The sequence below is a fragment of the Heloderma suspectum genome, chromosome 16 (genome assembly GCF_057233095.1).
Source record: "Heloderma suspectum isolate Gila_16-S chromosome 16, 16-S_ref, whole genome shotgun sequence".
Classification (NCBI taxonomy): Eukaryota; Metazoa; Chordata; class Lepidosauria; order Squamata; family Helodermatidae; genus Heloderma; species Heloderma suspectum.
Genome location: NC_139473.1, coordinates 17,832,359 through 17,856,840, shown reverse-complemented (window position 1 = coordinate 17,856,840; position 24,482 = coordinate 17,832,359). Strand labels below are relative to the sequence as shown.

Sequence of the window (24,482 nt, the reverse complement as noted above, 5' to 3'; positions counted from 1 at the left end):
TGAGTTTCCAAGGAGGAGGTGGAAGAGGGGCATGACTTGAGAGACGCTAGAGAATGTCGCAAGTTGAAGTGGGAGGAGATAGGGTCGGGGCTAAGACACTCCGCCAGGATAGATCTTAGAAGCCAATGTAGAAGGGAGCCGCCCTAAATTGCGAGGCAAGTTTGACCATGAGTGTTCATAGGCAAACTGTCTGCAACTTCACAACCCTCTGGATCATCTCCCCTAATAGAGATCTCAGATCAGCCATTCAGAGCCTGGAGCAGTCTGAGAGCTTCCCCGATTCTGCTTTGTAGAAAGGGTAGTCTTCAGCATAATAAAAGTGTAATAGCTTGAAGTTATAAGTCTCCATGGTGTTGACTGCGAAGAGGGGAAGACAATCAATCCTAACATTAGGCCACTGTGCCAGGTACCCTGGAATTTTAGACAGGGGCCTTTGTCCACAGCAACCTCATCTGGATTATCACATGTGCCCCCAAATGACAGCAAATGAGGACCAAGAGTGGCCATAGAAAAGGCAGCACTTTCTGCTAATCTACCCCCTGAACTGGGATAAAAATTATAATCTTTGTGTTTGTGTACACACACACACACGTACTTGAAACAAGCTTGTATGTTTTTTCTGGTCTTGGTGGCAGCATTTCCTGAGGTTTTGTGTCAATCCAGTTCATGCTTTCCTGTTAATCACACACAAAATTATTCCATTTGACTATTTTCATCCTACCTCTCCAGATTCTGGAAGGATAAAGTCCTCAGCCTGTTGCAAAGAGGCATGCAGGCAATGTTTTCCTTGCAGGCTTTCATTGTCTTTCTGAAGCCTCATCAACTCCTCTGAGACGTGTTCCCTTGACTGCATCAGGACAGCCTCCAGTGAACAAACAAAGATTTAAAGTCAGGGCTTCAAAATCACCTCATGTGATCAAGTCACATTTCCTTCTCAACATTCTGAAAGTGTGCAAGAAATACCAGCTGTGTGGAAAAGAGAATGCCTGTGCTTGTGCTCTCTCTCTCTCTGGCTTTAGGACTGGGAATAGTAAGAAATTCTAAAAATCATTTAAGAGTCAGGGGGAATTAAAGGTTACAGCAGACACCTTGCAACTAACCACCCAAAGATCAGCCATGTTACAGATTCCCTATCCAACAGAAACAGCAGAGCAAAGGATATCTGTGACTTGCTTTGTCAGTAGGAGTGGCCTTGCTCCATTTCGATGTCAGAGTTCTCAGTTGCCTCAAACAGCTTTGCTATTTAATAGCCTTAGGGTGCAATTCTATGTGGAGAGGTGGCTGCCTCCAAACTTGTTGGCTGCCGATTTCAGCTGTCTAGCCACGGGATGTCGGGGTGAGGGGTGGGCAAGCCAGACGATGCATAGGAAGCATCATACCAGCACTTACGCACTCCTCGCCCCTCCCCGCTCCCAGGAACGCCCCCCTTTTGCCCCGCTCTGCGCTGCTCTTCTGAGCACGGAGCCTGGGGACGATCCGCGCCGCCTACAAGGTGGCGGGGGAGGGAGCAGGGAGGAGGTTCTCCGGGAACCGACCAATCCTATGGCCCTCTAGCAGCTGACTAGCAGCCATAGGATTGCACCCTTAACCAGTTTAACCCTGAAATAAAGTCAATTGAGCAGGCGCAACTTAGCAATTCATAGTGACATCATTCCAGACAAAATAATCTAGTTACATGAAGTGAAAAAAATCCTAGGAAGATCGCAACTGTGCAGTGCATAGACCTGGATATGTTTAAAAAATGGTAGTTAAGCCAAAGAAACAGTTTTCCCTAGAGTTTCTGCCAGGCACACGCTTGCCTCTAATGCAGAAAGGAAGGCAGATCAACTGATTAAGAAGCTGGGGAAAAACCTCTAGGGCCTATTCTTACCACTATGCACTTGTTAGGCTACAACCAGCACCAAGCAAGGCCAGGAAAGTGCTTGGGGGGCCAAGGGAAATTGACCCAGCTGAAGCCTGGACACGGCATAGTGCCGAATCCACCCTTCCCACCGCTCTCCTGGTGCTTGGGCAAACAGTGGGCATGGTGGATTGAAAGTCATGGAACCAACGTGAGCTACTGACAAAATGGAGCTACCCCAGAGCAGTCACTCTGGACTGTTCTACAAAGCTCCCCCAAATTCTGCTGCTTTGGGAAGATAGGGCCTGTATCTGGAAGGGGACTTGGATTTTTTGGTTTTGGAGAAGAGCGGAAAAGCAGGTTCCATAGGATACTGAGGCCTTGCATGTCCCATGTGGAGCTGCAGACGTCTTGCATACAACTTTCTGGCCAGCCAGCCATTTTGATCTGATTGCCTTAATACTTCCGTATTGACACTTGCACATTTAAAACCATGAAATATTTTACACTGATTTCCAACCTTCTTGTTTAAGCCAAATGGAAGGAAAAATAAAGAATTCAATGTCTGTTAAAGCCGTGTGATTCTGAAAACCCAGTATCTTGTAAGCAGGCATGCCTACTTTTTGTCACCTTTGTTTAAGACAATCACCAAAATCCCTCTGGCTATCTTGCTCATCTGGGTCTATGATAGCCAGAGATATGCACCCATCAACTCCCATCCTTTCCTCACATCAGGAAGGAAAGCAGAGCCCACTGTCTTTCTTCCCTTAATGTCTTGATACCAAAAAATCCATTTTTCTAACATCCAATGAGCAATCTTGAAAGAAGAACCTGTTTGACTACTAAATCTGAGAACAACGATAAAAAGAGCAACCCAAATCTATACATGGAGAGAGGGAAACAGGATTCCTTCCATCCTTTCTGCTCAAGTAAATTAAAGCACATTTCATAACAAGGCCTTCTGAACAGCTTTTGCGGTCCTGCTGTCAGATCCTTCAGCAAGTCCTATTAGGTTGGCAAAGATCAGGAACAGCACCTTTTCGGTGGTGGCCCAGTCACTTTGGAACTCTCTTCCCAAGGAGATATGTATAGCCCCCTCTGTATTGGGGTTTTGGGGTTTTTTTTAGGAAAATCCTAATGACTTTTTGATTCTGGTCAGATCTGAATGAATTTAGAGTTCAATTTATAGTTACTTTATCTGCTGGTGTTATTTTATATTGTTATTTATTTTAAGTTTGAGTGTTTTGGTATTTCAGTGGGTTACTGTAAGTTGCCCTGAGGGGGTAGGTAGGCACCCTAAAGGGATAGGGTATTAAATCTAACTAATAATAGTGCAACATACAACACAGGTGACACATAAAGCCTCTGCCGCCACCTCTCCCCAAAAGCTGTAGGCCAAACATTTGCCTCCTTAAATGGGGCTTTCAGTCCGCCTCCTGACCAGACAGCCTTTGCGCTCGTTCAGTATGGGAGCCAGTAACAAGAGTTGGCACCCCTCTCCTGTCTTCCTCATTCAGGCAAGCGAAACAGTATGGAGGAGACTATATTGTCTGCCCTTGGCCATGTCCATATTGCTGGACCCCTCTGTGTCCCTCAGGCCTTGGGGCAGCCACCCATGATGATAATCCCGTCATTCCTGTTCCTACAGTACCATCATCAGCTTTCCTCCATTCCTTAGAGAGCTGCCATCTGGCAGCTGGGAGTTTACTTTTTCCTGTGCACAAATCCATTCTGCTCTAACAGATGGGCAAGCAGGGCGGTGCAAAGAAACAGATGCACAGATAGCTTTGTTGTCAGGAACTGGCAAACTACAACCTGAAGACGCACAGCAGCATCCAAGCATGTTATTTACCTGGAATCAAACATCCCTTGCGCCAGACAGCAGGCAAACGGACGATTACAAGGCCGTTGTATGAACAAGAGACCTAAGTACATAGCCATCGTGCTGGATCAGACCAAGGCCTCTCTAGTCCGGCATTCTGTTCCCACAGCGGCCACCCAGATGCCCCAGTGGGAAGCCTACAAGCAGGTCATGAGTGCAATATCACCTCCTGCTCAGGTTCCCCAGCAAGAGGCATGGGGAGGTATAGCGCCTCTGATACTGGATGTAATATATAGCCATCATGACCAGTAGCCGCTGATACCTTATTCTCCATGAATTGTAAAGGATGCCTGGCGATGTGAGGGCTGCCACTTGTCACTTGACCCTTGGTGTTCATAGCTAATTAAAGAAGCTAAGATGGGGCTTACCAGTTTCAGGAAATTGGTGAGATTGGGGAGGGGCCCTGAATTAATATTAATGGGTTTTTTTGTAATGTCTTTTGAAAAGAAATAAAAATATATTTTTTAAAAAAAAGATGGGGCTTACCACACTGCTGAGGGAAATTATGAATGCCTCCTTGCAGGAGGGGCACGTTCCCTCTTGTTTAAAGGAGGCAGCAGGAAGACCTTTATTTAAGAACCTTCCCTTGACTGAACAGTTTTGGGAAGCTACAGGCCAGCCACAAATGCTCTCAAACATTCCCTTCTAGGCCAAGGTGATCGTGAAGGTGGTGGCCTCACTGCTCCAGACACATGTGGATGATACTGATTATCTGGACCCATTTCAATCAGACTTTCAGCCAAGATATGGGACTTAGACTACTTTGTAGGACTTTTTTCTGTCTCAACGTGCAAAGGATTGTGCCCTTAATTGACTTAGAGCAGGGGTGGCCAATTTCAGGAGGTCTGGGGAGGCATCGCCCACCACCACACCACCACCCCCATGTGCTCCACAAGTTTAACTCCTTTGCCACTCTGTAGCAGCTACATGCTAGATTTGGCCGTTTTCGTGCTCCAGGGCCACTACAAACACCTTTTTTTTCCCTGAGTGGGGCCACACATTGCCCACCCCTGACTCAGGGCCTGGCTTACTGAGGGACTACTTGTCTCGGTATGAACATAGGCGGTTGCCAAGATCAGCAGGAGAGGTTCATCTGAGGACACTGCCACTTGTCAGGCACATGGAAAAGAGCTCTTTCCTGAGTTGCTGTTGAACTCTAGAACACACTCCCTTTGGAGTAGCAACCAGTCCCAACTTTCTCTGCATTCAGGAAGGGAGTCAAGACACATCTTTTTAACTTGGCTTTTGAAATTATCATGGATTTTAAGGCTGTTCATGTTTTACCATGTTTTTATTTGGACTATTGTCTTAGTTCATGCATTTTTTGTAAACTGCCTTGGTTAGCTTGAGCAAGACAGTGCAGAAATGGAAAAGGAACAAACAAACCCCTCCATGTGGCTGGCCATCACTACATCTCCTGGTAGCGAATTCCATAATTTAACTGTATGAAGAAGTACTTTTTATCTGTCCTGAATCTCCCACCATCTTGCTTGATTGCATGACTCCAGGCTCTAATATCAGTATTAGACACACAATGACATAATTTATCTGCATTTCTTTACCACTTGGTCTTGAACATCTCTCTTAGCATGAGAAAACGCCTGCTGTAGTTCGCTAAGTAAGGTCTCGGACTCCTGGACTCTAACGATAAGGGATGAGATCTGTCCAATGGAAAAAAAACATGAATCAACCAAAACAGAAAAGAAGCACAATATAATGTTGTTGGTAAGTGGTACATTACCCCTGCAAAGGTTCACCCGAAATTCCCAAACCACAGTCAGTATTGTTGGAAGGAGTGTGGACAGAGTGGTTCATACTTTGGCCCTTGGTAGGGCTGTCCAACACTATAGGAGCTCTGAAACATGGTCGCTGATGACTGCCAGGAATTTCTCCACATCAGACCACAAGTAAAGTGATGCATCTTCATCATTTCCTTCCAACCAAGCTTTCTCTACCTGGTTTTCTGAATCTTCAGTGGTTTGTTTCATGCACTCCTCCAGCTCCTGCTTCTCGCGCATTGTTTTTTCTAGTTGGTCATTGGCCTGCCTCAACATCATCTGAAGCTTCTTCACCTAGGTGGTTAGGACAGAGTACACCATAAACATCCCTTCTTCTAAAAAAAGGACAATTTCTCTCTCAGACAAAAGCTATGACAACATCCAGAATTTAGAAGCAAGATACAGTAGATAAAAAACATCATGAATTAATGATTACACTCGGGAGGCTTTGGTGAGAGCTTTGCTGTGGCTGATGCCCTCCCTGTACAGGAGATGACCTTTTCTAACACCACAGCATCCAATTCTTTGGACCCAGAAGAGAACACCAATACAGAGTTCTCTCCCAAATAACTTTAAAAAATACGTACAGAAATATGCCACTTCCTGCTACGGCATGAATGGAAATATCGTACAACTTGCCTTTTGTTCCCTGAAAAATCGAATTTTATGTACAGGTTGCCAGACCAAATATGTCAAATTTGCTAGCTGTAGATGTAACTATGTAGAAAGCAGGTGAAGCCAAAATGTATCATAAATTTTAGAACGGTATAAACTTTAAAATGTTTAACATAGACCGCTAGAAACTCTGATAGTGTTTGGTCTGCCTGCCTGCCTGCCTGCCAAAGGGCTTGTCTACATGATCAGTTTCCAGAGGATTACAACCCCAAAACTCTCTTCAACCTCCAATTTGTATACATGTTCAAGGGGTGAATCGGAGGCTGAAGCGAGCTGAAAGAGAGGAAAGGAGCTCCTGCCCAAAATCAGGGGCTCTTGACTCACCTCTCATGTAAATAATAGCAGAGTTGTTATCACTGGGGTGCAGAGGTGGGTGAGGCGCGAAGTCCCCTGCAGCCACAAGTGACCTGTGAGAAAATGAGCACAGTGGAGATGTCCTTGATCATGCAGAGAAGGGATTGCCAATTGAGGAGGCCAACCCAGAGTCAACAAACTCTGAAATCCAACCTCAACCACCCATGATCTTGTAAACAAGCCCCAAGTCTTAAACATGTGAAAGATATGCTCAGTGAGAAGTTATGAGTAGGCAAAGCTCTGGGCTGCACGGCCACCTGCATCAGCAAAACTGGCCAGCCTCCAAACGATAAACTAGAAAGTGCAATGATATCTGGAGGAGCGGACAGAAGTAAAACATACCATTTTCACTTGGGGCTATATAGGTCTATTATAGCACCTCAATATAAAAGAGAAGGAAGACTGTGACTTGTGGCGGTGATCCTCTCTGATTCCCAGAATACTGCTCCTTTTGTTTCCTGCTCAGTATGATCTACATTTAGTATCTCTTCAGCTTCATTACAGGCTAAAGGCACAATGCTATGCATGTTTAGACAGAAACAACTCCTTCGACTCCCAGCATTCCCCAGCTAGCATGGCTGGCTGGGCAGTACTGGGAGCTGTAGGCCTTTCCCTGTTTAGACATGCACAGCACTGTGCCCTTGCATACTTCAAAAAACCCTAGCTTAGTCAACAGTGTATAAGGATTTCTCCTCTCGAATAATTAGCATTTTAAACGAGAAGCCCCATTTAGTAAGGAATGTTTTTCTCTTATTCAACCTTTGGGTTTAAAACTATGGGTAGCATCCAATGCTAGTCCTACTTAAAATAGACCCACTGGAATGAGTGGGACTTCAGTTAGTCATGACTAACTGCAATCCCATTCATTTCAAAGGGTCTACATTAAGTGGGCTCACCGTGAAATCTACCCTATATTTGCCTACTCTTTCTGAAGACAATTTGAAGAAGAATCTGGTAAGACTGTGACGTTCTGACTGCTTAAAACCATCTCAGGACATACTCTTAATTCCTCACAAACAGCCTCCTTTGAGTCCCAGTTTAAGAATTTGATAAGTATATTTCTTGCAGCAGGAGTTTTTCTTGAGGTGTGACTATTTATCGGAAGGGCAGAATATATCCTTATCTGACTGTGAACACACGCATCCACTAAGTGGATAGGCAGATGGTTCCTGAGGGGATCCCCCAACCCCAAGGACCTCCTCGCCCTCTATTTATGCACATCCAAACATTTTCTTCCACATGAGCAGAGACGCAGGTAAAACGTCTTTAAGCACCTCCTCTCCTGGGTGGACAACAGAGGTACAGAGCTCTTACTGAATGCATCTCTCTGAACGCATCTCAGCTGCTGACTCCCATGCTCAAGCCAAGAATAGGCAAATGAAATGTGAGCAACTGAGAGGCATAAGACAAGGTCTCTGCCAGAGAGCCTCTGTTGCAATTTGTGCTGGGGAGGAGGAGGTTAATGAGGCTCAGCCAAGGGTGACTCAGCAGGTGGAGCCAGTATTGCTGGCCTGAGCCCTTGCTCAGTCCCAAAACTGCCCCTGCTAATAATGTGTGGCAGAACAGGGACTTCTTTAATATCATGGCATTCGTAACATTGCTTGCATGCAGCCATCTGTTCTTTCTCTTCCATGCACAAGAGCCATGACTACCTTCGCTATTTCAGCAGCACACCAAACCATTCTCATATGCCGCAGGGCAGGGGATGAAGGGAACCCTTCCCTCCTCTTATAATTTTGCTGCTGTCAAGTCAGTTGTAATAAAACGGTCCCTTTGCGCAGAGTTAATTTAGATGCCGAAAAGCAATGAAATCCTTTGCAGGAAAGAGATCAACCTACTCTCACCTGATCCCTGGTCTCAGCCTCCTGGATCTGGATTCCTTGCAACTGTTTCTCATAATTGGAACACATATCGCAACGCCGCCCCAACTTGTTCCCAGCATTTTGCACCTGGAGGAAACAAAGTCGTTACTTGCCAGGGAAGCTGCAAAGCTCTACACAAGGCTGCCAAAGCAACATATGGAGTCCACTGTGATGGAGGCTGCAGCAACTGCTTGATTGAGGTTTAAGAACTCTGGGTAGGGAAAAACAGCTTTTTGTACAAGGTGGATGACCCATCCTCTGCAACAGCAGTCGTCAGGTGAGCGGAAGCAGTGGGCGCAAAACGTACCTCTTTCTGAAGGAGATTCCACTCCGTTTCACTAACTAAGCGATAACCACTAGGAGACACGTAAGTGTTTTCTGCACCCTGTGTGATGCTGGAGAGAAGGGAGGCCGTTTCCTCCTGCTCCGGTGTCATTGCTGTGATTGCTTTTTCCTGGTCTTTGGTGAGCATAAACCCGCCAGGCATTTGCAGAGAGCCAAGGGAGGCAGTGTCAAAGTTCTCCGACATAGAGTCTGCCCCAACTAACGGTCCAAAGTCAGACTCATCAAGATTCCCCGCCGATTTGGCTTTGTTGTTGTAGCCCAAAGTTTTGGCCTGTAAGGATCCTGACGTTCCCAAGCTGTCCGTCGACTGCGCTCTACGCAGCCCCTCTTTAAACATGTCGTTGTCTGACTTAAGAGATTCTCCTGAAGATAGCAGCACGTCTGTGTCAAGTGAGTGGACTGAGCCATGAGTGCTGTTTATATGCACCTAAACATTAAAGAAAGAAAAACAACATAGGTATCTTGCCCAGCCTAGAACCTAAAACCCTGCCTGATACCAAGGCAGACCACTGATGCAATCAGCCCAGCCCTATGTACTGTGACTGGCAGCAGCTCTGGAAGTTTCAGGCAGATGTCTTTCCAAGGCTTGCTACCCGAGAAATTCCAGAAGCTGAACCAGGGGCCTTGCGCATACAAAACCTATGCTCCACCGCTGAGTTATGGGCCCTTCCTTTTTCCTTCTGTGAGATGGAAATCCACCAACTCTCCCTTCAGTAGACTCTACAGCAGGGTGGGCAGAAGTTAGGCTTACGGAAGCCACTTTGTTCTTCACTTGAACCCCAAGATCCAGCAATGGGCACCAAGGCAGACCCAGAACTGCAGAACAAGGCACCCCTGAGCACATGCTCATCCCTGGAATTTGTTTCTGGTACCAGAAAAAGGAAAGGTTCCTCCTGTGCAAGCACCAAGTCATTACTGACTCCTAGAGGGACGCCGCTTGTGCTGGCGTTTTCATGGTTTGCCATTGCCTTCCGCAGTCGTGACTACCTTTCCCCCAGCAAGCTGGGTACTCATTTTACCGACCTTGGAAGGATGGAAGGCTGAGTCGACCTGAGCAGGCTACCTGGGACCCGGCTTCCACTGGGATCGAACTCAGGTCGTGGGGAGAGTTTCGGTTGCAATACTGCCGCCTACCACTCTGCGCCACACGAGACCCTCTGGTACCAGAACTAGAGCTAATACACAAGCTCTTTCACACAGAAATCACGTCCTATTTTCCCCACAAAGCTTTCTCAATTTCAACAGCAGGCGGAAAAGGCTTTTTGCTGTCACTATTCATAAATGATTGGAAGTCAGAAGCCTTTGCTGATCTACAGCAAATCACCTAGATTGGGATCTACCAATACATCCCAATCTATCTTCTGCCCATCCCTGCTCTACAGTCCGTACAATCTCTCTCTTTTGCTGCAGGTGCCTGTCCTACTCAGGCTGTCAGCCCAAGGTAGTGACGCTGTGCAGGAGCTAGCCTGTTGCAAATTCCTCCAACCTATTTTCATTACCAGCATTCAAACCCAGCACCGTCCCATAAGCATCCTCCATGTACACACACACACACACACCTCTAACCAAATCAGGCACTCTCAGATTAGGAAGCACCAGTATAAACATGAGAACAGGCTTGCTAGACCAGACCAGAAGTTCATCTTAATCCATGGACCTTACAGAGGTGGGTGGAGTTTAAAATTCCCTGCCATTCTGTGTAATTAATACTTATTATTTCCCACTAATGCTGCTGATTCAGGACAGCCAATTAAGACAATCAGAAGAGGGGCAAACTCGAGCATCCTTGATCACATGAACAAACTCACAAGCCTTCAAGGAACATCTTTTTTAAGCGTGCCAATAACAGCATGTTTCCTTACTTGTAAGGGGTGTTGATATTTGTTAGTTTAAACTGCTTACAATCATCTGCATCACATAAGCTTCCTACTTTACTTTCGCTTTTGTAGGAAGCAATGATATGATGTGCAGCTAACTGAAGCACCAGAAAACCCTTTTAAGGGCTTAGGTGTCAACCTTCAGGCACAATTCTCTTGTATGGCTTATTGGAATGTCATTAAGACACAGAGAAGGAAGTTAGGTGGGTGGAAGCCAATTATTATGGGATCTCTTGTAAAGACCCCCCCCCCCAAAGTAAATCCTATTAAGATGCCCTATGAAAAATCAGCTTAAAGGCAAATCAAGTTGAATGATAAAAAGAAGTTTCAGAGCTGTAGGAATTATCTTCTGTTGCATCACAAAGACAGTTAAAAGTATAGACTAGACAGCAAGGAAGAGAAGGCAGCCCTGAAAATACATCCAAGCAAACTATTCTTCTTCCTGAAGGGAAATAAATAGTGAATATGCTCCACAGAGAGCGGCAGCTGAACTTAACCAGAATTTAACTCTAAGGAGGAGGAGGAAGATAAAGCTGGCATAGCAAGCAAGTTTCAGGCAATAAAGTTAGAACACTGGCTACATTCAAGCCAAAGGTCTTTTTCAATGGTTGTTTACCAGGTTACTTATTTGAGCACATAAATCTTGGTGTCTTATTGTGCAACTTGAATGTTCAAAGCCATTTCCTATCACTAGAACAAATTTGAGATTTGCCTCCCACCCGGCCAACTTAACCAGCGTTGCCAAGCTCAGTGGAGGAAGGGGGAGAATGCTATTTCAGCATCAACAAAGCGTAACAAAGAAAACAATATGGCGGTATTGCTGGTGATGCTTATCCTTACCACGTATCCGCAGAACTGAAGGTAAAGGAGGAGCAAATCTACATAGAATCATATGTTCTAAGATCCTTGGAGAAAAGACCCCAGACAATTAGAATCCCCAGAAGAACAGGTATCTTGAACACACACCCCGTCATTCAACATGAGGAGATTGCACTGCCAACAAGGACTGGCGACGGATTCGCTGGGACAAATCTGAGGCAGGAAGGCATTCTGCCTTCTGAATCATGAAACGAAAATTGGCCTGGAAGGTATCCAAAACAGAGTTGAGTCTCACATAGCAACTGCTTGCACCACTCCGAGAACCTTTGTTACACACTTTGGCCCTTGAGCAAAAACAAGACTCTCCAACCTAGGTTCAGATCCATAATCCATTAGCAAAAAGGGGGGATTTATTTATTTATTTATTACATGTATATGTAAATTTTTCCTCCTTAAGGAACCCAAGGTGGCGTACATCCACCTCCTCCTCTCCATTTTATCCTCACAACAACAACCCTGTGAGGTAAGTTGGGCTGAGAGTCTGTGACTGGCCCAAAGTCACCCAGTGAGCTTCCATGGCTGAGTGGGGACTAGAACCCGGATCTCCCGACTCCCGGTCCAACACTCTTGCCACTACACCACACTGGCTCTCACACTGGAATTCAAGTAAGCTCAACCAGCAAGATGTGGAAGTCCAAAATTTCCAACAAACAACAACAGAAAAGTAATCCTACAGAAGTCACAATGAAAGTAATCCCACTGAAGTCACAACTTCACAACAAGACGATTATTTAAAACAAGCCTAGGAGGGTCAATATGTTCTGAAATTTAAGGAACCTTGGGCCCAGAAGCCCAGAAGGTCTCCCAAGCACTTAGTTTGGGGGAAAGTGCCAGAAAGAGCTGCTATTTTGCGGGGTCAGGATGGGGGGAAGAATAAGCATCAGTGCCATGGAACTTTGAGAATTCAGATGAACTGGAAAGTGGTCAAGACCTAAAAACACACCTAAAAACATACCTTAACTCAGCCTTCCCCAACCTGGTGCCCTCCAGAGGTTTTGGACTACAACTCTTAGCATTCCTGACCATTGGCCATGCTGGCTAGTCCCCCAGCTGGTCAGCTCTCCTTTGTTCAAATGTAATGATTTGCAGCCTTAGGCTATATTTAGTTATCTTTACAATTCAAATTTAATCTGTAATTTGCATACAGTTTTTTAAATGAGGTTTTTTATTTTGTACTTTTAAAGTTTTAGAAAGCTGCTGCATATCTGATGCCTCATGCCTTGCTGCTAAAAAGGGAGAAAGAGGGAAGTTTCCAACGGTTAAGAGAAATATTTTGAAAGGAAAAACACAACAAAAATCAGTATTGTTGGGAATTCATTGTGAAAGAACTGAAACATCTGTCATTCATTCTAGGCCAAATTGGAACATCTTGAGCATGTAATTAGGAACCATCAATTTTTAGACTATTTTTAAGAGGACAAAAGCTCTTGCCAAAACTTGCGCAAAGCCACGCAAATGAACCCCCACTTCCTTAAGCTTCTCCAACACTTTTTATTGCACATTTACCAGAGCCTTACACTAATTAAGAGGTAGATACTGCTCCAAGGTCTCTAATGGTGACCTGTTAACCAGAAGAACTGTTAACTTCAAGAACTGCTGCCTGGCTTTGCTTTTTCCCTCCTCCTTCCCTGTTCCCTGTTTCTTGTGGGTCATGTCTCTTAGATTATAACTGAGGTCAGAGAGTGTCATACTACCAATCGTTGTAAGCTGCTCCGGGAGCCTTTTTGCTTAACAGTGGGGTAAAACTGCTTTAAATAAATAATACATGGAATACTAGTAACAGCAATGTTTTAAATTTCAAGGCAGGCTACGTGTTGTGAGTAGCAGTGGCCAGGAAAACTCATGTGACGACACAGTACCACACAGCAAACAGTCCTAGATGTTACTGCAGGAAGGTGAAGGCCAAGTTTCGGGGGATATTGTTTTCAGTGGCACATCCCCATGGCCTGTATAATCCAGCTCTTAGTTCCTTCTTCGTAAAGCATTCAAAGGGGTGAAATGCAAACTGGCCCCCATCCTCCAACCCCTGTCAAAATCCTTACAAGATTCTAGAAGGAATCCATGCTAGGGTGACAGTTCGTTCTTAACATTTTGTAGTTTATTGTCTGAATAAACCCAGTGACTAAAGGAACCTCCAATGATTCTGTCAGCAGGAATGTTTTCTGAAAAGGAATATTTTATTGATCAACAACAGGCACCCCCGACAGGGGGAACGCACTTCAAACAACTGGCTTTACCTCTTCACCAGGGAACTGCGGAAGGGATTCCTCATGGGCTATGGAGCACATGACTTTTGATTCATCATCAGTGCCTTTCTGTTTATCTTCCTTGCTTTTATGAAGTCGTCGCTGCTCTTCATCTTCCTAGAAACAAGTTGTAAATGAAAGTATTTTCATGTGCCTTTATCAGCTATTCTGTTATAAATTGGACTTGGCAAATGAGAAGAGTGACATGGCATGTCCCAAAAGAAAGACTACAAACTATGGAGGAATGAGCTGGATATTAGAATGGCTTGGCTTCTGGCTTTATTACTTGCTTCTTCTACAAGCAGAGTCTCAAGGTCCAACTGACTGAAGCCAGTCACAAAATTGTGGTTTGGGATGGAGCCCATAGAGAATTCTCCATTCATCTAGGTCAGCCTTTCCCAACCTGGTGTCCTCCAGATGTCTTGGGCAGCTGCTGGGGGGCCATGCTGGCTTGGAATTATGACCACTGCAGTCCAACGCATCTGGAGGACACCAGTTTGGGGAACACTGATCTCCTTGTCTTGCACGTCTTTACAAGTCCCCTGCCGCCAATACATACCATCCACAAATGATATCAGTCCACCATAGATCACTCTTAACACAATCCAGATTACAAGTGTGCTATAAGTAGAGATGGAGCATGAATCTGAAGTAGGGGTGCTCCACTATGCAAACACCCTTCCTTGAATTCTTGCAAGCAGAATTTGAAGCAGGCAAACCCCTCTCAAGCAAATCTCCTCGCTCTATTCTGCTTCCATGCCACAGCCCAGGTATAGGCCCGCAAATCTCCCTATGCAAATGTCTCCATCCAGTTGTGTAAGGCAGGGGACCAGGGCCGAATTGCCCCACGCTGGGCCCTCTGTGGGCCAGATGGTGTCAGCAGGCGTGGCCACAGCCACCACTGCCCCGCCCCTGCCCATTTTTCCTTTCTCAGCAGGGAGAAAGGGACTCAGCTGGTGCAGGGAAGGGCAGTCACTCCTCCTGGCGCTGGCCAAGTCCCTGGCTTTGTGCAGCATGCATTGTGCACATGGGTGTGGTGCCTGCTGCACAACTCTAATATTAGAGTCCTGAAAACATACTCCCCCATCCCTGCTCTTCAGCTCCACCCCGCTCACACAATTACTACACGTCAATAAAGACAATGCTCAACGACAGACCCCCAAAATATAACCACTAACCTGATCTTTCTTCTTTAGTTCTTCAACTTGCCGTAGCTGCTCTGAGGTGAGCACCGTTTCCATCCACTGCATGTCCCTCATCAGCAAACGTTGTGACTCTAAGAACTGGTCATTGGCCTTTTGCCAAGTGTGTTTCAGCTGGTTGTGCTGTTGCCGTTCCTGCTCTAACAGATGGCAGACTATGCAGAAAGAAATAAAGAAAACGAATTGGATTTCCAACCGTTACACTTAATTAATCATGATTACATTTGTTGTTAACCAGGGCTGTTTGGATGTCTAGATCATTTCCATAGATCTAGGGATCACAGAATCATAGAATAGTAGGGTTGGAAGGGGCCTACAAGGCCATCGAGTCCAACCCCCTGCTCAATGCAGGAATCCAAGTCACAGCATCCCTGACAGATGGCTGTCCAGCCTCATCTTGAACGCCTCCAGTGTGGGAGACCCCACCACCTCCCTAGGGAATTGGTTCCATTGTCATATTGCTCTAACAGTCAGGAAGTTTTTCCTGATGTTCAGCTGGAATCTGGCTTCCTGTCACTTGAGCCCATTATTCCGTGTCCTGCACTCTGGGATGATCGAGAAGAGATCCTGGCCTTCCTCTCTGGGACAACCTTTCAAGGACTTGAAAAGAGTATGCAGTGTGCTTGGATATGCAGTGTGCTTGGAGCCAGTCCAGACAACGATCAGATGCATAGTGTGTGTGTTGCGTGCCATATAGTCTTGAAAGAACTGCTATTCACATATCTAAAGGGTTCACCCACTTAACACAGTCAAGTTATCATTTGTATAGCACCACTAATACATACGAGAGGTGATTACTCCACTACTGTTATCTATTCCATTGCAGTCAGTTCATGCCTTTGTGTCTTTTCTTCTCACAGATCATGATGATAAGCTGGTGACACCAAAGACTGTGACATTTTTAGCGGGTGCTATTAAAGTAAGATCTATCATTTCATCGGAGTCTTAATTTTTCAATGGATAGGCAGTTTATCTGTTTAACTCTTTAATGTGAAAAGGATTGTATATTGGGTGTTCATGTCTGATGTACATTTTTAGAATCTAACCTGCTTAACTTCAGTCAGTTGTAATCCTGCTTTTATTCCTTGTATGTTACATTTTTGATGTAAAAGAGCATGTGGCTGATGCAGATAAAGGAATTTGAATCTATATGATTTTACATAGTGAAGTATGCAATTGTGTGTCCACAACTGAAACTGCAACAGAGGGAGAGGAAGACGATGGAGACAAGGGTAATGGGAGAAGATGAGCATCTTCAGCTACACGTATTTACTCATCCCCTACTGAAACAATGTCGTAGGGCTTCACAGAAGAGGTGGATTTGAGGAAGGATCTGAAAGAAAAGAATGTGGCTGTTTATAGGGCAGTTCCAGGCAAAAAGGGCAACGTTGTTTAAGGCAGCAGGACCCCTTTGGGCAGCTGTTGTTGTTGTTGTTGTTGTTCAGTCGTGTCCAACTCTTCGTGACCCCATGGACCATAGCACGCCAGGCCTTCCTGTCCTGCACTCTCTCCCAGAGCGTGCTCAAGTTCATATTCATTGCATCGGTGATGCTATCTAGCCATCTCATCCCCTCGTGTCCCCTTCTCCTTTTGCCTTCAGTCTTTCCCAGCATCAGGGTCTTTTCCAGAGAGTTTTCTCTTCGCATTAGGTGGCCAAAATATTGGAGCTTCAGCTTCAGTATCTGTCCTTCCAATGAGCACTCAGGGTTGATTTCCTTTAGTATGGACTGATTTGACCTCCTTGCAGTCCAGGGCACTCGTAAGAGTCTTCTCCAGCACCACAGTTCGAAAGCATCAATTCTTCGGCACTCAGCCTTCCTTATAGTCCAGCTCTCACAGCCATACATTACTACTGGGAAAACCATAGCTTTGATTAGACGGACCTTTGTCGGCAAGGTGATCTCTCTGCTTCTTACTATGCTGTCTAGGTTGGCCATAGCTTTCCTCCCAAGGAGCAAGCGTCTTTTAATTTCATGGCTACAGTCACCGTCTGTGGTGATCCTGGAGCCCAAGAAAGTAAAATCTGTCACTGCTTCCATTTCTTCCCCTTCTATATGCCAGGAAGTGATGGGGCCAGATGCCATGATCTTAGTTTTTTTAATGTTGAGTTTCAAACCAGCTTTTGCACTCTCCTCTTTCACCTTCAACAAGAGTCTCTTTAGAGCCTCTTCGCTTTCTGCCATTAGGGTGGTATCGTCTGCATATCGGAGGTTGTTGATAATTCTCCCAGCAATCTTAATTCCGACCTCTGATTCATCCAACCCGGCATTTCTCATGATGTACTCTGCATATAAGTTAAATAAGCAGGGTGACAATATGCAGCCTTGTCGTACTCCTTTCCCAATTTTGAACCAATCGGTTGTTCCATGTCTGGTTCTTACTGTTGCTTCTTGACCCTCATACAGGTTTCTCAGGAGACAGGTAAGGTGGTCTAGTACTCCCATCACTTTAAGAATTTGCCACAGTTTGTTGTGATCCACAATCAAAGGCTTTAGCGTAGTCAATGAAGCAGAAAGAGACGTTTTTCTGGAATTCTCTTGCTTTCTCCATGATGCAGCGAATGTTGGCGATTTGATCTCTAGTTCCTCTGCCTCTTCGAAACCCAGCTTGTACTTTTAGTAGTTCTCGGTTCGCATACTGCTGAAGCCTAGCTTGTAGGATTTTGAGCATCACCTTGCTGGCATGTGAAATGAGCGCAATTGTGCGGTAGTTTGAACACTCTTTGGCGTTGCCCTTCTTTGGAATTGGAATGTAAACTGACCTTTTCCAGTCTTGCGGCCATTGTTGAGTGTTCCAAATTTGTTGGCATATTGAATGCAGCACTTTAACAGCATCATCTTTTAGGATTTTAAATAACTCAGCTGGAATACTGTCATCTCCACTAGCTTTGTTGTTAGTAATGCTTCCTAAGGCCCACTTGACTTCACTTTCTAGGATGTCCGGCTCAAGTTCAGTGACCGCACTATCATGGCTCTCAGGGACATTAAGATCTTTCCTGTATAGTTCTTCTGTGTATTCTTGCCACCTCTTCTTAATCTCATCTGCTTCTGTTAGGTCCCTGCCTTCTTTGTCCTTTATCATGCCCATATTTGCACAAAACGTTCCCTTGAGATCTCCGATGTTCTTGAAGAGATCTGTAGTCTTTCCCATTCTGTTGTTTTCCTCGATTTCTTTGAATTGTTCATTTAAAAAGGCCTTCTTGTCTCTCCTTGCTATTCTCTGGAACTCTGCATTCAGTTGGATATATCTTCCCCTTTCTCCCTTGCTTTTTGCTTCCCTTCTTTCCTCAGCTACTTGTAAAGCCTCATCAGACAGCCACTTGGCTTTCTTGCATTTCTTTTTCTTTGGGATGGATTGAGTTGCTGCCTCCTGAACAATGTTATGGACCTCCGTCCATAGTTCCTCAGGCACTCTGTCTATCCGGTCTAATCCCTTAAATCTATTCTTCACCTCCACTGTGTATTCATAAGGGATATGATTTAGGTCATACCTGAATGGTTTAGTGGTTTTCCCTATGTTCTTCAATTTAGGCCGAAATTTTGCAACAAGAAGCTCATGATCTGAGCCACAGTCAGCTCCAGGTCTTGTTTTTACTGACTGTATAGAGCTTCTCCATCTTTGGCTGCAAAGGACATAATCTGATTTCGATATTGACCATCTGGTGATGTCCATGTGTAGAGTCGCCTCTTGTGCTGTTGGAAAAGAGTGTTTGCTATGATCAGCATGTTCTCTTGGCAAAACTCTATTAGCCTTTGTCCTGCTTCATTTTGTCCATGCTTGCCTGTTATCCCGGTGATTTCTTGACTTCCTACTTTAGCATTCCAATCCCCTATGATGAAGAGGACATCTTTTTTTGGTGTTAGTTCTAGAAGGTGTTGTAGGTCTTCACAGAACCGATCAACCTCATCTTCTTCGGCATCAGTGGTTGGGGCATAGACTTGAATTACTGTGATGTTGAATGGTTTGCCTTGGATTCGTACTGAGATCATTCTATCGTTTTTAAGATTGTACCCCAGTACTGCTTTTCCTACCCTTTTGTTGACTATGAGTGCTACTCCATTTCTTCTAAGGGATTCTTGCCCACAGTAGTAGATATGATGGTCACCTGAATTAAATTCGCCCATGCCTGTCCATTTTAGTTCGCTGATTCCCAAGATGTCGATGTTAAATCTTGCCATCTCATTTTTGACCACCTCCAACTTACCTTGATTCACTGATCTTACATTCCAGGTTCCTAAACAATATTGTTCTTTACAGCATCGGATTTTCTTTTCACCACCAGACACATCCACAGCTGAGTGTCCTTTTGGCTCTGGCCCAGCCGCTTCACTCTTTCTGGCCCTACTTGGAAATACCCTCTGCTCTTCCCCAGTAGTATATTGGACACCTTCCGACCTGAGGGGCTCATCTTCCGGTGTCATCTCTTTTAGCCTTGTGATATGTTCCATGGGGTTTCCTTGGCAAGGATACTGCAGTGGGTTGCCATTTCCTTCTCCAGTGGACCACATTTTGTCAGAACTCTCTGCCATGACCTGTCCGTCTTGGGTGGCCCTGCATGGCATAGCTTATGGCTTCACTGAGTTACGCAAGCCCCTTTGCCACAACAAGGCAGTGATCCATGAAGGGGTTGGGCAGCTGAGGGTGAAGCTAAAGGAGCAAAGATCACGGGCAGCAATGTATCAGGATGGGAGAACAGAATGATTTGGTGGAGGCCACAGAGGGAACAACAAGGAGTGCTGGGCATGAGAGTGGACCAAAACCCAGTGAAGGAATTAGGGGGGTGCCATGGCTCAATAGTAGAGCCCCTGCTTTGCATGCAGAAAATCCCAGTTTTGATGCCTTCTAACTCCAGGTAGGGCTGGGAAAACTCCGGCCCTAGGAGAGCTGCTGCCAGTCAGTGTCAATAATATTCCAGCAGGCTGCGTGCAGGGAGATGAGAGGGAGAGCAGGGCCATTCCACCAGTCCTGCTAAAAGAATTAATTTTCTCCCTCTTCCCTCCCCATTCCTTTTCCTTGTGTGTTGCGCCTTTTTAGATTGTTAAGCCTGTGGACAGGGACTGACTTCTTTTAGTGATTATATGTAAGCTGCTCTAGGAGCCTTTTTGGCTGAGGAGTGGGATCAAAATACTTCAAATAAATAAAACTGGATTAGGTGCATCGACTCAGTAGAAGGCAGATTCCTATGTTCCTATGATTATAGAGGCATTGTATGGTCTGAAAGAGACAGGTGAAGAATGTTAGCAGCAGGTGTCTGGATAGAGGTGAAAGGATTCAGGTGTCACAACAGAAGACCAGAGAAGATCATGATTCTGTAGTTCAGGCAGAAGATGAGCAGACCATGAACAAGAGTTTTCACTGTGGGGGATGGATAAGAAGGGTCAAGTGTTGTTAGTTCTTGTCCACTGCACAATGCAGGCACTTTGGAATCTGCCCAAATCTTTTTCAGGGGTATTACCAAAAATAATGGGGTGGGGGGAAGTATCACAAATATAGGAAGGGTACAGTGGCCATGAATATGGTATGGCCCTTCACGCTTATAATATTTTAGTACCAAGCAGAGTACATGGGAACTGCACTACCAAGTCATGAAATTGACAACTTCTATGTGGGTAGTTTTGAGGATGGAACAAGGGGATGCTAGTCCCTAAGGTTTATTTATAAGCAAGAAATAATATTCCATGTAGGTTCTGCTGGTTCTCAGTGCTCAAGAACTAAGTCTTCAAGAACTGCAGTATACCGATCGTACAATTATTTTGTTGCTCTGCGTGAATTTTCATTTGTTTCAACAGGACTGCTTCATTTTATTTGTGTTGTGATAGATTGATGTTAACGCTCATCACACAACTCTATCTTACTGTCTAGGAGGCCGCCCGCCAGCAAGAGGGAGATACCAAATGAAATGCCAAAGGGGGGGGGGGATAGAAACTCCACAAATTGTAACAAAGATCAAATGCCATGAGTTTGCGCTGTACTTTTTTTTTTTTTTAAGGATCCAATCTACAAGAATTCTAACTACAAAATTTGAGATCGGGCCAAGGCACAAGGCTGGATGCCACCACACAGAACACAGCCAGAGCAGTAGGAACACAGAAAGCTGCTCTAGCCCAGTATTGTCAACACTGACTGGCAGCAAAGGCTCTTCGGGATTTCAGGCAGGATTCCTTCCCAGCCCTACCTCGAGATGCCAAGCATCAAACTTGAGACCTTCTGCTTGCAAAGCAGGGGCTGTACCACTTGAGCCACAGTCCCTCCCAGGCATTGTGGAAGCCACTGTGGATATACAGACCAGCCCAAGCATGCAGCTGCCAAGCCCTCATCCAGAGTACTGGGAGGCAATGTGGCACCCCCCAGATGTTTTGGACGACAACTCCCAGAATCCCTGACCATTGGCCAGGCTGGATGGGGCTAATAGGAAGTGTAGTCCATCAACATCTGTAGAGCACCAGGTTGCCTACCTGATTCTGGGGCGTTTGTGTTCCACCACTTCCATGGTTTTAGCACCGGGGCGGTGGGGGCGGCAGCGGCGGCGGGGGGGTATCCATACCTTCGTGAAGTTCCTTCCGTAATTTCTCTGCATCTTCTTGCAGGACTGACTTCTGAGTGTTCAGAACAGCCACATACATTTCTAGATCTGTCCTACAGGATTTCTCAGCTTCCAAATAATGATTCAGTTCTTTAACCTGAAAAAAAACATAGAGAGAAGCAAAGATAGATTTCAGTTAACGCACACATTTTGTTTCAGTTGCTGTGTCTCAGAGATCCTGAGGTTTCTAAGAGTGACAAGCTCCCTTACTCGTGTTCCACAATCACAATCATGTTGTTAAATCGAGTGGCAGAATTGACAGTGCAGTAAACACTCCACAATGCAGCCTTGTATTTGAGCACTAGCCTAGTAGCCATAGTTGGCCATGAACTACATGCAGGCAAGTGATTGGGCTGGCAGAGCGCATAGAAACCAAGTGGGCTGCTAAGAGGAGGAAAAAACCCTCCTCCACACCCAGCACAGAAATGCAGTACTCTCCCTCCTCTGCTGGCCCCAGTAGGCTAGTAAAAAAATCCACAGGCTAGAAATGTTTGTGGGCTTATTTACAAGACTGCCATAATGGTACATTCCAAACTGCTATTGTTTGCCATTAAATGCTCAACAGCATCTATCTGTACTAAAAACAAAACTAAACTAAAATACCCTCGTTAGCTACTTTGCATTAAGGTTACTGGAACTGCATAGTATATAAGCCAATAAAATGTATCTTAAAAAGCAGAGAGAACTAACAATCAATGAGTATGCATACATTTGCCAACACCACTAATTTTCAGGAGCCAACACAGATTCTTCTCTTTATTATAACACTCCAGACATATACTGGCCATACGCCAGCAGCTCAAAGGCTACATCCATACATGGTATTTTAATGTACCCCAAAATAAAAACACAGGTATCCCTACTTTTACATTTTTCATGCTTCTGTGGCTACACTAAAGAACAAAGGAATTCAGTGGCAGCAAAACAGGCTTTTGGGAGGTGGAAATACTAGACGTCAGCCTTCATGATGTTGCACTCTTCCATCTAAACTAAAGAGCATGTGCCGTGCATTCAGTGCAGGAGTAATGAAGTGGGACAACATTGTTAATGGCTATTGCAAGAACAAACGAACTTTGAAAACCTAGATCTTCCAAACTGCAAAATAAAGTTATTCCAGATTCTTGAGCATCAACTTCTGATTTTTAGGTGTGAACTCCGCAGAGTTTTAAAAAAATAAAATAAAAAGCAGCAGCATATAGCAGCATTATCAGGTGATCAAACAGCTGGGACTGGCTTGGGCCTGAGTTCACTGATGGGTTGTCATCTTTGCCAGTGTTGCCATTTTAAGGCCACTGAATAACTATTGATCATATGGGTACCTTCAGGTACCATGACATTGGTTCTGTACTGGCCCAGCTGAGGGTAGGTTATGTTTATGCTTGCATCTGCCTGTCTCAGGACTGTTTTAGGGAAAGTCAAGGCATCGATCCATCTGTTTAGAAATATTAACAACTGTATTGCCTGCCTGTGCATATTGATGTCTCAGCTATTGGACCAGAAGGAATCGTTAGTTGGCCCAGATGAGAGATTACAATACTGCAACAATGAGAGAACAAGGTTGTTGCTTGTGCCCACATGATCCTGCCTGCCTGTTGAGATCTTTCAGGGTAAGCTCTGCTCTGTGGTCCACCTCCAGTTGAAGTTAAACTGGTGAGTACATGAGACAGCCCTGGCCTTCTCAGCAGAATTGCCAAGGCTCTGGAGGACACTCAAAAAGCTTGTGTCTCCAACCCCCCACCCAAACGTTAAGAGTTTAGAAAGACTCTGAAAAACAGTCTTAAGTAAGTGTTTGATGTTCTCTGACCCCCTAATTTGTAACTGGATTGTTTTCCAACGCTGTTGACTTTTAATTGATGTTTATTTTATAATGCTTCTTCATGATGTTTTTGTTTTGTTTTTTAACTCTCTTTTGTATTAGATATTATTGGTTGTAAGCCAGTTCAAGGGTCACTTATAGGGTCCAAAAGTAGCATATAACTGCTGGCATAAATCAGAACCTCAGCCACAACTTGCAAGTGCCCTTAGGAAAACCACTCTCTCCTCCACAGTCTCACCACCACCTCCACCACCATGCCACACACAGAAAGAAAGGGGGGGGGGAGAGAGAGCGCTTTGAACATGCTAGGGAATTGTTACTTGGGCTGAGCAATATGGGATATAAACATTAAAATTAACCGTGGTAGAAAGTGTATGCTACGGATTTTCCCAAATTGAACCTAATAACCAGGAGGGGGAGTGCCAGTGACAGGCCTGCAAAAGCATTATTGATTTCATGCTGGAAAAGCCAAGTATCAGGCATTTTATGAATGCTTCAAAGCAGCTTGGCCAAAGCTAGACTTCTGAAATGCAATAGGGTGCCATGGCCTGAAGGGCTATAACACCAGGCCAGAAGTAGTTGTGTTCCAAGAGCTGTGTTACTGCTGCCACGTACAAATGACAGGATCAGGTTCTCTCGCCACAAGGAATGAAATTCTCACGTGGCCATCTGTGAAAATGAGCTTCTTCGGAATGGGTGTTCAGTAAGAAAGCAAGCAGAGGGGTTTAGGCCACTGCCTCTTACAAAGGAGGCAGCGCTAAGGATATGATTCATGCAAAGCCTTAGTCGGGCTTGCAGCTTTTCCAGTACAAGGAAGTTTGCCATTCAGCTTGCCATTCTCTCCACAGCCTGCCCAACCCATTCAACTTGGCATCTCAATAATTATTCGTTTATTTTATTGTCAGCATTTTTATCCCGCTCTTCACCCACAAAGGCTGGCAGAGCAGCTCACACAGTGGATCGTTTAAAGAACTGGCAATGACGACAAGTAACTTCTTCTTCCCCTCCTGCTCATAAGGCAGCTGGTTCTAAAGGCCTCCGTGAGGGGAGGAGGGACCTATGGCCCTCTCCGCCACCAGCGTGTTTTGTGGAAGCCGAAACCTCAAGCCTACACTTAGACAGATAACACATGCTGCTTATCTT

The 24,482-nt window shown here is 45.1% G+C and overlaps 1 protein-coding gene across 3 annotated transcripts in view; it reads right to left on the bottom strand.

The window, feature by feature from the left end:
• The window catches only part of RABEP1 (rabaptin, RAB GTPase binding effector protein 1), a 93,053-nt gene that overhangs the window by 11,006 nt on the left and 57,565 nt on the right, over window positions 1-24,482 (bottom strand). For all 3 annotated transcript variants that reach the window (XM_084822954.1, XM_084822956.1, XM_084822955.1), the window contains 8 exons: window positions 21,485-21,620; window positions 14,917-15,095; window positions 13,730-13,855; window positions 8,699-9,163; window positions 8,374-8,478; window positions 5,678-5,794; window positions 5,285-5,383; window positions 722-862 (listed from right to left, as the gene is read on the bottom strand). In XM_084822954.1, coding sequence (XP_084679080.1) covers window positions 722-862; window positions 5,285-5,383; window positions 5,678-5,794; window positions 8,374-8,478; window positions 8,699-9,163; window positions 13,730-13,855; window positions 14,917-15,095; window positions 21,485-21,620 — 1,368 coding nt within the window. The remainder of the gene's footprint in view (window positions 1-721; window positions 863-5,284; window positions 5,384-5,677; window positions 5,795-8,373; window positions 8,479-8,698; window positions 9,164-13,729; window positions 13,856-14,916; window positions 15,096-21,484; window positions 21,621-24,482) is intronic.